Genomic DNA, 14,178 nt, shown 5'->3' with positions numbered 1-14,178 from the left:
AATTATGTTTTTAGGGTGCCTATTGATTCATAACATATAGCTAAATTGATTTAATAAGGTACCGTAACCTTATGGTCCTGAAAGGGTTAAAAAAGATGAAAAAAGATTAAAAATATAATGATAGTCTTCAATGCTTGATATTGATAAGCATAAATAAAAAAAATGAATTTGCATATTGTGACTACTATCAATTCAGATAACATTTTATTTTATTTTTAACTTAAATTTGATTTGAGATTTTGTGGAATTACGAATTCATAGAATGGGTCATATGGAACATCCTAACGCTTCAGAACGTATATGTGAAGACATTTGTTGGAAAGTTCGTATTTGATAGATGCATATCCGATGCATTTACAAAAAAACTCAAATCTCGCCATGAAAACGCCCAACATTCAGTGCACAATTTTCGAGAAACATTCGTATCATCGTGTAACGCAATCATATGTGAGGTCCCGTGGCAACAGTGAGCCACACTTGCACACGTCTCAAGTGTAAGCTACCGTATGGAACTATAAAACGAAGTAAATTGTCAACAAAATGATTAAATTGTGAACAAGAGTGGAATTCACACAGCCGCGGAGACAACACTGTGTTTGCCGAGAACAACAACAACCGGCAGCCAGCGGAAAATGATGGCCATATAAAATTCATAACCGTCAACCCCGTTCGGTGTATTGTCGGTCGTCCTCGCAAGGACACCAGGCGACGGCAGCAGCACTCGGTGGTGCACTCGATATACCGTCAATATCACGGAAAACCAATAACGGCACTCTCGAGGACATATGATGAATGCTGGCAGCTTTTGGGGCACTTTCGATTTGCTTCTTGGGCGGGAAGCGCAGAAGCATGGCGGCCAGGATGCATTCAAGGTCGGCACCTGGATGTCAGCGTATGCCGGTGTGCGAAAGCTGGGATCGGGACACGGGTAAGTGAACCTTGCGTATTTCATTACTGTCGGAACTGTTAATGAGTATCATAATGGAACAGCTTTTTTCTGAGTTCAATAACATAGGTTATTTGGTTAGTGCTTTATCGGGGTGATGGCTCTCAATGGCATGAAACAGTTCAACTCGTACTTAAAGGACAATGACATTTCAAACAAACCAAACGTCATACATATTAACCCACCCACTCACGATTCGATGAGGGAGGGGTCCATTGTGGTGTCTAACATATATGCGCACAATTATTTTCCTTGAGTTTGATGCTTCATTGTTTACCATATTCTGTTTGACTAACACATGAACCTACATGGCATTCACAATGGAAATCCTCCCCCTTTATCGAGGGTTGTTTTAATGAGTGACATATCTGTGTCATTGTTTAGTGTTGGGAAATTGGTGGCCAAAGGTAATCGTGTTCCGATCGCATGTATACTCTTCCGAACCGGTGGAATCCGAACCACATGTTAACCTGAATTCTTCTGCAAACATTGCTCAACTGGCGCCTCTCCCCGCACTCGGCATGGAATTAAAATTGTTGGTAGTAGTTAAAAACGACAACAAGGATTCCGCTGCCGTTTTCTCTGCATATTTTCACCTCCATCATGTCGTGGGTGGAAAGAGAGTACGCGAGACATTGAGCCAGACTTGAACGGTTTCGTACCGTTTTGTGAGCAGGGTTGCCAACCGGATGGCCGGAAGCGGTTTTGTGGTACGAAACATGTGGTGGCGCTATTCCGATTATTATCTTGTCTCGTCGTGGAAACGTCCCGAGCGCACGCAAGATCCATACATCATTCCCACATGTGAGCTTCCCGCCCCGAATTGGGGTCATATGTGAAATTCTATAACTTTGCAGTGCTGTTTTTCTACAATTTCAAACTCGGAGACTCTGTACAAACCGAACTGGAATAAAATTGTGGGAAACGGACCCGTATAGTGCTTCTTTTGTGAGACAGAAATATCTGTAACAGAAAACCCATTACTGTGTTCTGCATTGGTTGACACTCCTTTACGAAACAAGCCTTTCATTGGTGAAAACGATGGCAGCCATCGATAAATGCAAATCCTTTGCCCTCTGATGCGTGATACGCGGCAAAATGAAATCAAAACACATATTGCACTGCAAGGTGGAAAACAGGAAAAAAAAAGGTTGATTCCATTTATCGCTAGCATTGCTCGCAAAAAAATGCGGCCGACGCGGAGGTAAATTGGATGGCTCTGCAGACGACAGCTGGTGAAGACTGCGATTTGTATCGAAATAGGTGTATTCTTCTGGGTCAATTACTTTTTTGTATTATATCAATAGTATCTGACATTGAATATAAGACATAAGTTCGTTCGATGAGTCGCAGATACATTTGTTGAAATAATGTTTGGCTTATTGAACACATTCAGCCCAAGGTTGAAATACTCAAGAGTGATAATACTACTGGGATATTTTCAGTATCTCGTTACGATAGTGGAAATACACCTGACAAAATGATATAATGTAGTTTGTCAATATGGTCGAATACCATTTTTTTCTTAACCCTCCCAACGTTTTGGCGATTAATTGTTTCACCGTTCTTTATGTTTAATCTAGAAATTATTGAAGAAGATCGTTCGTTTGAGGTTCGCCCAAAAATTTCCTATCGGCCGCTGCTCGCCCTTCTTCCATTTCCAAATTATATGTGCCAAATTATAAGGCCACCATGCTCTCGGTATTCATCTTCAGCTTCTGCTGTACTTTGTGGTCACGCAACACTGTCGGACAGCCGGAATCGCTCCTGCCTTTTCCAGAAGAGCGAAGATGTTGTAATTACCGGATCGGATAGAACACATAAGATGTCTAACTTTTTCGCTGCAACTCAGCTGATAAGGGCGTTGAAGCATTTTTGTAGAAGGCCTAATGAAAGACGAATTTTATGTCAACTCGTCTTAGGAATGGATAGCACCATCTCAGACAGGGCTTGGCAAAGTCATATTCAACCAACTGAGGATAGTCAGGGGACTATGAAGAAATCCGCCTTCGCATTCAATTGGAAATGAGTTTTTGCTTCCTAAAGCAGTTTCTCCGTCAATATGACACAATAGTCATTCGGGCGTTTAGTTGCTATCTTCCTCTACGACTCGATTATCTCATTTCATTCCTCCCCGTCAAATGGGCTCATTGCATATTGAAGTGACTCTCTCCAGACAGAATTCGTTTCTCTCTCTCATGTATCACGTATGCGTGTATCGATGTTTGAGTTAATGGTGAGTGAACAATGGAGCTGTCAATTAATGGTGTAGCTACTTTTTTGCATCAGAAATCGAGTTTTCGCTTCACTTTATATATAATAAATAAGATTGTGAACGTGGGCAACGAGATTCATGTCGGGGTGGATTGAAGTCAGATTTAAAGAAGAGGCAGACTTGTATTTATCCGTCACGTCAATTAGAATCATCACTTAGTCAACAGTCATCCTCGCTCTTAACGCTCGTCAGTTCATTTCTAGTCAATTTAAGTCATGTTGACGGCGAAGAAGACCTAGACCTAAGTGGACCCAAGACGACTGAGAGGATTGTCGATTTTCATTTTTCGTTTTCGAAAATGTTGGACCTCGATCACAGATAGCAGTGAAACGTTGTAGGTGCAAAGACATTGATCATTTAAGCAATTTTGCATACATGAAATCTTCAAAAAATAAATTAACTACTTTTTGCAAAGGGCCAAAGTTTCTTTATTACTTTTTACTTTGAGTTATTTTACAAAATAACTCAAAAAACTTAACTATATCTACAAAATTCTGGTCATGTGATGAAATGTAAGAAATTATAAAAAAATTCCATAAAAATAGTAAAAAAAATTAAAAAAAAAAACGCTGAAAAAAAATGTTTTTTTTCTCAAAAATGTATTTTTTAAATATTCTCAGAAATAAAAATATGAATAGCCTTTAGAATTTCCAACAAGTCAGATGGGCACTGTTGCAGGTAAATTTTAAGGAAGAATTTTTATTTTTGATTCATACCCTTAAAGTCAGAAAACACCATCCTCACATGAAAAAAAAAATTATCCAGATTCTTTCAGAAGGTGATAGACGATCATATTTGATGAAAAAAATCTTTCTACGCATATGTCGAAATTTCAGCAATGACAGAGTTATATAACTTTGTTTTTGTTTCGGACTCTGTTGCCTCAAACTGGCTCTACATTAAAAAGTACGCTACGGAAGACGATTCTGTTGCTTTCATTTGAAAGATGAGAAAATTTAGTATAGGATATAGTACTGGAACATCCAAATTAAAAAAAGGGATTTTAATAACATTTTGGAAGTGATAAACTTAAAAGTTGATATTTTTAATGTGTTATTATTAATTTTAACCTAAAAATTTATATTAAACTTTATTGTTTTTATCAATTAAATTGGAGCTCTCTAACCGCTCTGTATTTTATTCTTTTACACCCATCTTCTATACTTCTTAATTTGGCTGCAATATTCATATAAACAATACCTGGTGAAAATTCAAGCAAAATCTTTAAAAATCACGATTTTTACCCCACTTTACATGTAATAGCCACTTATATTTGGCCTTAACGCTGAAAGGCTACATTTTTTTCTTTAAATAAGTCATATTTTAAATATAAAAAAAACATTCGAACTGTATATAATTGATCCCAAAATTGTGTATAACCGAGTCTGACCTGTATATGGAATATACAATATTCACTCGTAATATTTTTGTGTGTAAATTTCACGATAATTTACACAAAACACACATTTCGCGATAATTTACACATAAAAATGTTACGAGTTAAACATTAGAAGTAATTAAAAAAAAATAATTAAAAAAATTCAAACATGAAAAAGTTGTTGTTAGGAGAATATTCTATAATGCTGTGAATTTTTCGAAACAACTGCTTAGTAGAATTAATTTTGAAATGGTTTTTCATTGTAGAATCAGTTGACGATAATTGATTGATGATTCATTCTTGCCCTCGCAAAACAATACACTAGCTGATCGTATGTCGCAATTTATTTCATGGCAATGCATTGAAAATTTACCTCGAACGCTATTCCGGTGGCCTTTTTCGCAATTGACATAGACTCGGCTACAGTCGATTATATACATGTTACACCAGCACCATTATTCCACATCTCATAACTACATCAATATATCTTTGGCACCGAATGGAAACAACAACAATGACGTCACTTGCAAGTATCAAATATCATGCGACATGTTATTTAGTATTGCCTCAGAGCAATCGCACCTCTAGGCATCGTTCGTACAACGTAAACCAAGCGCCAAACAAGCGTTCGCCATAGCATGCATACAGAACTATACATTGGTGGCTTGAAGCTACTAGGAATACAAATACTTCTCATCATTTTGCGCTATTCTCAAAAGAAATGCTTTTGTTAATATTAATGGCCTCAAAAAAAGTTGCATTACTTTCTCATGCTCGAGAGAAGCGCAGCTGTCACCCTTAGTGGAGGAATTTTTGCTACTGGTAAGCGAAACCTAATAACATACAAAACTCCAGAACGACATTTACTTTCTTGGTGACTAAATAAACTCTTTTTGTTAATATCAACAACCTCGAAAACAGTAGCAATGCTTCATTATGATCAATATTAGAGCAAATGCAATCCTAGTTGAAGGCAGTTTTGTGACTGGCACGCGAACCTAAATAACTTATAACATTCCAGTAAGACACCCAAGATGCTTGGTATTACCCAAATATTTTTTTGGAGCATAACCTTAACGCTTGCTTCGCCATAACGTCAGTTTAATGCATTGATGCATTCTCAAAGGCACCAAAGAAGCCGTTTACATTTTCGACCGACGCGCCGAAATCGCCTATTTTGCTGTTGTTCGATGCGGTGTCACACTCGCGAAGGCTCGGTTCAGTGCGAGCGCTTTTCACTACACCAACATCGCGTGCATCATTAGATGACGCTTACCTCGAAATTTCGTTCGTTTTTTGCAGGGCTAGAGCCTGCTTCCCTCTTCTTCTTGCTCATCACACATTACGCGAAACGTCCAATTTATGACGCGGAAGAAAAACACACGATACGAATAACGAATAACGCACAGAAAAAGCAAACGACGATATCCAAGTTGGATTACCACTGATAGGGTCCAATCTTAGATCGAAGCACAGCGAAAGCAAAGTGAACTGGATTGCTCAACAGTCCGATGCCGAATGAAAGTTTACCTCGACGAGATCCACTGTTTATACTCAAGGCTAATATTCCCCTTCATTCTTCTATTTTTCCTTTGTTCACGGCGACTTCAAATCCTACGATTTCCCTTCCGTTGGTCGTCGATAAGTTGCTCGTTATTGACAGCTCTGTTCGGGAAAGCACACAAATGGACAGAACAAATGTATGGAAAAATGGAAACGCCTAAAGTTTCCATGAATTTTAACCATTTACAAACCAGGGGATTCTAATGTATAGCATATTAAACAAATCTTAAGGAATTTCCGATTCGTTTAGTATGTAAATCGCTAAAATCCGTTCGCGGCAAAAATAGTTATTAACGTCAACTTTATTTCATAAAAACGTGATCTGTTTTCTGATTTGGCACCCTTAATGAAAGACGTAGTTTTACGTCAAAAAATATCTATGAATAGGTCATACAATTACCAATAAGTCATTCATACTCCGGAAGATGAGCACCGCCACATGCACATACCATCTATTTCTGAACTACAAAAGATAGAACTTTGATATCTTCGACAAAAATTCATATTTCGATAAGATCAAAAACTTTGTCGAATACACTATATCGCTATCATAACTTTAAACAAAATTAGGATTAGTTGTAATTTTTTCAAAGAAAATATGAAAAAGTTGTTACAGTAACATTACCCTGTAGAAGTGCCCATCTTCTGAGGTATGGCAGATTTGTTGGAAGTTTTAAGAGTTTTAAATATATTTTTTGAGAATTAAAAAAAACGTTTATGAGAGAAATATTTTAAATTATTTTTTTCAGTATTATTTTATTGCTTTTTTTATGAAAATTTAAATAATTTCCTATATTTTGTCCTTTGTCTGGTCAAGTCAATTTTGTCACGTATACTGTATTATTTTTCCACGCGATAGATGCGTGCGCACAAAATTTTTTTTTTTGAGAGAATCGCGTAATTTTGAGCAAATCGGTAAAAAAATCAAGCAAAAAAAAATCGCGTAAAAAAAGAATCCAGTGTATTATGGTTTTGAATATTCGTAAAACAAAGAAAAAAAGCAGGAAGTGGACTATATTTGTAATATTACCGCAAGGTTGACGTAGGACTATCATATAGAGTCGAATAAACAGACGAAGTTTTAACCTACCTACCACGAGGGGTTAAATGACCCATTTTAAGCTTTTAGTCAAAATTTTCTGGCAAATTAAATTGTCACAACATAATTTGCCTACACTGCCACAAATGACCCGTTGCGGTAGTTAGGGCAGATTACATATATTTCTCAGTAAAAAAAAATAACAAGAGAGACAAGTAAACACTGAAAATTACATTCGATGTATGTTTTGAGAGAAGTAGTGTAGGTAGATTATGTTGTGACAATGTAATTTGCAAGAAAATTTTGTCTAAAAGCTTAAAATGGGTAATTTGACCCCTCGTGACCGAATCGATCTTAGAAAAATCGAAAGTCTTTTTCCAGTTTATCTACTTATTCCGAGTGCCGTTTCTTCGTTAAACAGAGTATAGAAATTTCATATTCCTATTCGAACATCAAGAGTATTTTGTTTGATTCCTCAGCACGACGGTCACAAAAAACTTTAAAGCATTTTTCACATTATGTGTGTACAATTTTTAGGTGGTTTTCTGATGAGATTAAAATCGATATACGCTCGAAAACAAATCTACAAAAAGTTTTAACGAAAACGAAAAACTCGAAATATTTCGATTCGATTTTCACGATTTTTTCGATTACAAAGAATCGGTCTTTTCGGTCTGACTGTTCTCAGCCATCACAGCAGGAAATATACTAATCTTATACTTTATGCAACAATGTATTAGTTCACACTTTTTCTAGACGAACTTTAGTGTCTAGTGAACTTGTTAACAAATCAAAACGGGGCTCCTATGAATAATAGATAATCCCCCTTATTACACGCGGCGAGTGACGTGAGACAGCAAAGTTTCTCGCTTCATTGTGGAAGCTATCTTACTATTAAACTTCTTTTTGATACCCGAGTCGATAACATATCATAACATATCACACGACTTCAAATCTCACCTAGGTGACAAACTATAGTCACGCCATTCGCCTACGGGAATGCAGTGACTTGAGCAATCTCACCTCATTCGTCACGCGGAATAAAGGGGAATGATAATCACTATGATTACAAAAGTTGTCACTCATGCTTGAGGAAAGGCTTAATGGAAAACTCAATGTATTACGGCGCTGTGTAGATATAAAGAACATTGTGCTGTAGGTACAAACAGAAAGATAAAAGGCAGAAAACGCGAAACTAATTATGTTTGTGATACGTGCAAAAACCAGACTATTTCGAAAGATATCATGAGAATTATAGCATATATTTTTTATATGAAAACAATTAATTAACACATTGTTTGGTAAATCCTTCATAATCTCACAAGTTATACACATACTGCATACACTGCATACACTGAATTAAATCACTGCTTTTTCATGTGAGAATAATTCCGACCAGTACGATACAAATGTCCGAATTTAAGGGTTAAAGGTTAGGGTTAAAATCGAAAAAGTCACAGGAGGGTTGTGTCCGAGACACGACCGCATAGTTGACGTAGGATTCCGTTAGACTATCTGTTGATTTTGGATATGTTTAAAGAATTACATCGTTAAACTCTTTGATAATGATATGGTGGCCCTGAAAAGGGCCGTTTTGTTTGGTTGTTGGGTATTGTATGTTAACTCCACCAGTGTTTATCGAGTGATGATGGCAGAAGGATGGTAAACAGTCGTTGAATGGTGCGTATCAGATAAAAGATACCGAAGTGAAACGATATATGATGAAAACCGCCCTCTGTGATCCTAGACGAGATGCCTCCTGTGATATGTATGCATGAAATAAAGAAAAAAAAAAACTCACCAATGTAACATAAGACAATTACCAATACCGAACACAATTATAATTTTTCCTCATCAGTAAAAACATGTTACTTTAATATAGAGAAAACATATTTGAAATGGAAAAGGTATTCTTTTTTTATAATTTTTACTTTCTGAGTGTTTATTCAACCCAATTCAATTTTAATTGGATTAACAACAACTAATACTATATATAGAGGATATGGGAAATCACTTTTTCGAATATTTCTTTACTTTTCCAATTTTTCTCGCCGTATAAACTTCCCTCGGGTGAAAATGAACACAAAAAACAGACAGCTGAAACTAAACGACCCGTTCTCGAGCGGGAACACACCTTGGTTTTTAATTTTAGGAAATTAAAATAAATCGTTTCATATATCAAGTCATTCTTAGCACAACTGCTACCATATACAATTTTACACTTACACTTGTGCTAAATTTTTCACAATAAACGATCGGTCATTGATATGAAATTTCATGGAGCAACCTCCGACTTGCATATATTTGCAATACCGATTTCCCCGAGCACCTTGGTTTTGATGTCTCTGTTAGGGAACACATTTCGATAGAAACAAAAGCTCACCCTACTTTATGGATTTGCAATACCGATTTTCCCCAGGCAGCTTGGTTTTGATGTCTCTGTTAGGGACTCGCCGCATGTGTCATCAATTTCGACCAATCAGAAGTGGGTATTTCCGTTAGGATAGGGGATGAGATTATTTTCTTCAATATAAAAAATTGTTATGGAGTACCGAAATCGATTGACGCAAAAATGTCATCAATCCACCATGAAATGACTGAGCAATAAGCGTTTGAAATTGTACAATTTTCAAGATGTGCTCGATTTTCGATTTTCAATTTGTACCCCAATATGTTCCCGAAAGACGTAATCCAACGTCAAAAAATCTTATATGAAAATTGCGCATGAAAAAAATGTGTTTGAATGATGTGTTTTGGTAGAAACATCAGGCAATATATATAAAAATTTATGTAATTGTTTTGAACAATCAAAAATAAAAATAAAAAAAATAAATACATTTAAATTTTGTCAATTTAAAACTGCCTTCGGGCCTGCTAGTTCGATGGGAGATTAATCTGCCTCCCTAAATAAATATTGCTCATGGCGTCGCTTGGTGCGGCCGAAAGCAGACTCGTTTGCTGAGGAGTGCTCAGCGACAATGAAAATGTCTTTCTAAAGATAGGTCGAAAAAGAGTATGAACTAGTTTTCTTCGCAAGAGCCCTTCTCAGGGCTAGAGACGAATGAACGTAAAGTTTAAAGTCTCTATAATTCAAAAGAAGAAAAATAGTGCTACCAGATGTCACGAACTTCGACACGGTGCTACTCGCCCGTGTAGTTGGCGCAAAGGCACCGCGAAAATATTATTTCATAGAATTCCTTCATGCATTTGTCTGATACGGGCTGTGTATCGTTCGTTCTTGATTTTGAAGGGACTTTAACCTAAAGGTCATTCGTCCCTAACAGGCACCGACGGATTCACAGCCCTTTCGGCTGCCGGCGGCGGTTCGCTCAACTTCCCATCGATTGCGGCCGGCGGCAATCAGCTGATCGGAGTAGACCAAAACAACGAGCAGTTCCTTGGTGCCGTTGGGAAGGGTAAGGGACGCAAAAAGCTTCGTCTGCTGAAGCCGAAAATCAAACAACTGTACGATGTGGAAGTGCTGCCAGCCGAGTATCTCGGACCGAAGATTGAGTATAGGTTAGTGGGTGCAATAAATTAGAGTGTAGGTTACACAAATGCACCTGGGTAATTTTATTGCACAGTGCAATTTAGATTTCCTATTTCTCATAACTTCCTATTTCCTAGTCGAACGCTTTCATGTCTTTCCTAGCGGAATGAATATGCTTTTTCCGAAGTAAAGAAACTGTGTATTGCATGAAAGTGGATATGCTTTTCCGCAGATTTAACAAGAAATAAAGCTCAAAACAAGCTTTATTCGTGTTAGATCCGTTGAGAGAGATATAGGTGGCGCATGTTACACAGTTGAAAAGCTTCTCCCCGAAAACAACTTTTATATCTTAACAAAAGGTGGAGCAGGCTATATATTCCGTTCAACTGAAAGTTATACTGAGAATAATGTAGCTGTTATAATAACTGTTGTAATTAACCTATTAACGACCAAGCCGTAAAAATTATTTTTTTGACAAAAGCCATTGGTGTAAATTTGATTATTGACGCTAAAGAAACCCCAAAAAGAAAAAGAATTATTGTTTTCCTATCTCCCGTTTTCCGGGAAAAGAAGAAAGGAAAATCGAACATTGGCCCAAACCCGCACTTTTTTTTTCAAGTACAAACATACTGCGAACTAAAAGTCACTTCAATTAGCAAGTATGCGGCATTCATAAATGCATTGATTTTACATTCTGGGAGCACAGGAGAATGAAAGTCTCTAAGTATAAGGCCTAATCATTTCATCCTTTCAATCCTAAGTAATAAGACTTAAATTAATTAATTTATGGTGAGATGAAACATTTCTTATTTCATGTAGTTTTAATTCTTTACCGGCAGGCATTTTCTTTCAAACGAAAGTTAGTGCTGTTATTTTAATCATTGACCGTGGAGAAATGTCAATGCTAAAGAATTATTTCTTTCCGATTATCCATTTCTCGAAAAATCGAACATTACCCAAAACCTGCAAAGTACAAAAACGCTGCGAAAAAACAATGGCATTGAGTTTGAGAGCTTATTATTCAGTTGGATAGAATCGTCACTTAGGTTTACTTCATCGATGAGACCGCCCACCGGATCCGGCGGAAGAATATTGACACCAGAAGTCCCTTTAGAATCCTCGTTACACGTACTGAGTATTTCCTCCAGATCCTCCAGACACGAAATTCTACGGACTCCTAAGGTTATTAACCCTCCTGTACTCGCGTGCAAAATCATAACACGTATACTCGCGCACAGATCACAGACCGAAAATTGAACTTCTCTGTAATGTTACCATTGTGTATTTTTCAGGCTTTATTGGCATTTATTTGAAGAAAAGGGTATGATTAAATGAAAAAAACTCCAAAAAATACGTTTTCTTCATCTTTATTATGTTTTAATTCTAATTCAGCATCTAATTCAGCCTCCTCAAAACAGAGTAATTTTTGATACTCCAACACAAATAACGAAATTCGAATTTTTCACTGTTACTAATTAAACGTAAGCTACTGAATATGATTCATGGAAGTTTAAAGAGCTATAAAATAACATAAAAACGTATTCATTGATTGTGGTTTCATTGGAGTAAGAATCAGAACATAGCTTAACTGCATGCTCGAAACAAACATATTTTTTACATTTCATGCAGTTGTTGTGTGTTTTTCGGGTCTTTTATCGAATAGTAGAATGTATAACGACCTCTAGATAATCACCAGATGATAAAGGTTCTGGAATAGAACGTTTGCATATTTCTAATATTCTCTGTATTCTTGGTAAAATAAAAGTTAATGCTTTTTTTTTAGATGGGGCATAAAAAGATTATATAAAAGGATTTCTAGGAACTACCTTTTCTTTTTCTTGTTTTCTTCTCGATATTGTTCATTATAAAAAAATATCCCCGAAACTGTAACTGTTAAAAATTACCATAAGCCACCGATTAGTTTATAGTTTACTGTTTACAATTTTTCCTCAAGTGTGTATGACCATTATATTTAGCGAATAACTATACGGAAGTCAAACATTTATATTTTGCTTTGGAACTTATGAATCTAACGACGAATATATCGACGAATAGTTAATATATGGAACCGTTCAATTCAGTTATAAAAGGGACTGAAATCAAATAAGAATAGTCCGGTAATGCATTATATTCAATAAATGTTCCACGCCACTAACATTAATTTATACATTTCATCCAACAATATTCTAAAATATGAAAAAAGGCACTTGTCCAGAAAAGTTACTCCGCGTCGGTGTGTCAGGCCGAAAGTGTTAAAAAAGTGGCACACGTCCCCTTTGTACCAAATCATGCGATACGCTAAACGATGACGAACGACGAATGACGATGCTAGAGAGAATCTCAAAGTCGTAGTGTTGCTATTTTCTGAGAAATGAACGAATTATTGATTTCTCGGTCTGACAGATCAATGCGCGAGTATAGGAGTGTTAAGGACAAGAAATCATTTCTTAATTAATCAATACTTGCAAACATTCACATTTGGGAATGCAAAAATTAATTAAAAAACCTTCCGTCTTCCAAAGTGAATGAATCAAAATACGCTGCGGAGGTTAGATGTGTTGGTATTAATTCAGCAGAAAAAATTTTTCGTTATGGCCAATGTTCGATTTTTCGAACACTCAATTTTCCTGGTTGTTATTTCCCTGCAGGAGGATCAATCGAATGATTTTTGCCCTGCAATACAATGGGTATTCTTTTATCAAAGTAATACTGTAGGAAAATTTTCATATTTTTGTATTTCATTGGGGGTTTTTATTTGAATTTGAAACACCTTCCATACATGCTTGCTTTAAATCGAACTTATTGCTCAATAAAGTTGTACAAAACTGAATAAAATTGATGGTAAGTGGTAGCCAACGCATTAAGCTATCTCTTGATTGAAAAACATTACCATTTGGTTGCTTCCCAAAGACATGAAAAATTATCAAAGTTGCTGTTGCGATTTTTCGAACGCTTGGCCTAAAATGGGTTAAGAATCTTTACAGAATCCCAAGAACTTTTGAACCTAAGGTACCGTTTTGTCTCATATTCCGAACAGTCTCAAATTCCGAACACTTCATTTTTAAATGAAAATTTACTACACTTTAATGTTATAAATAATTGAGTAATGAGAGCCCTGACATTCTTTGAGGTTAAAGCGACATCTTAACATCATTTACAGGCATTGATACTGATTTATTTTATAATATTAAACATTTTATATTTAATTTATAATATTAAAGCAAAAAAGTGACAGTCAAAACCAAAGATAAAATGATTGCGTTAACAAATTGCGTACAAACAAGCATCGTTAATTTCACAGTTTTTGAAGCTTTTTTTTTTATCCAAAATATATATTTTTATTAAGGTTCATATGGCGTCAAACTAACGGGGCCGGGAGTTCAATATTTCGACAATGTTTGCCTTATAACTATGTTAGTAATATGTAACCGATTACTCGCGGTTGGCTCGAGGTTAGTATTACAAGTGTTTTCGTAATTGTGATGTT

The 14,178-nt window shown here is 36.2% G+C and overlaps 1 protein-coding gene across 1 annotated transcript in view; it reads left to right on the top strand.

Annotated features, from left to right (window-relative positions):
* Positions 1-849: 849 nt before the first annotated feature.
* Positions 850-14,178, top strand: part of LOC129773187 (calponin homology domain-containing protein DDB_G0272472) — a 97,792-nt gene continuing 84,463 nt past the window's right edge. Inside the window, exons 1-2 of the mRNA XM_055776764.1 lie at positions 850-928; positions 10,486-10,720. Coding sequence (XP_055632739.1) covers positions 850-928; positions 10,486-10,720 — 314 coding nt within the window. The remainder of the gene's footprint in view (positions 929-10,485; positions 10,721-14,178) is intronic.

Source organism: Toxorhynchites rutilus, chromosome 3 (genome assembly GCF_029784135.1).
Source record: "Toxorhynchites rutilus septentrionalis strain SRP chromosome 3, ASM2978413v1, whole genome shotgun sequence".
NCBI classification, from domain to species: Eukaryota; Metazoa; Arthropoda; class Insecta; order Diptera; family Culicidae; genus Toxorhynchites; species Toxorhynchites rutilus.
Note: the sequence above shows the minus strand (reverse complement) of the source record. Positions and strands in the feature narration are given on the sequence as shown.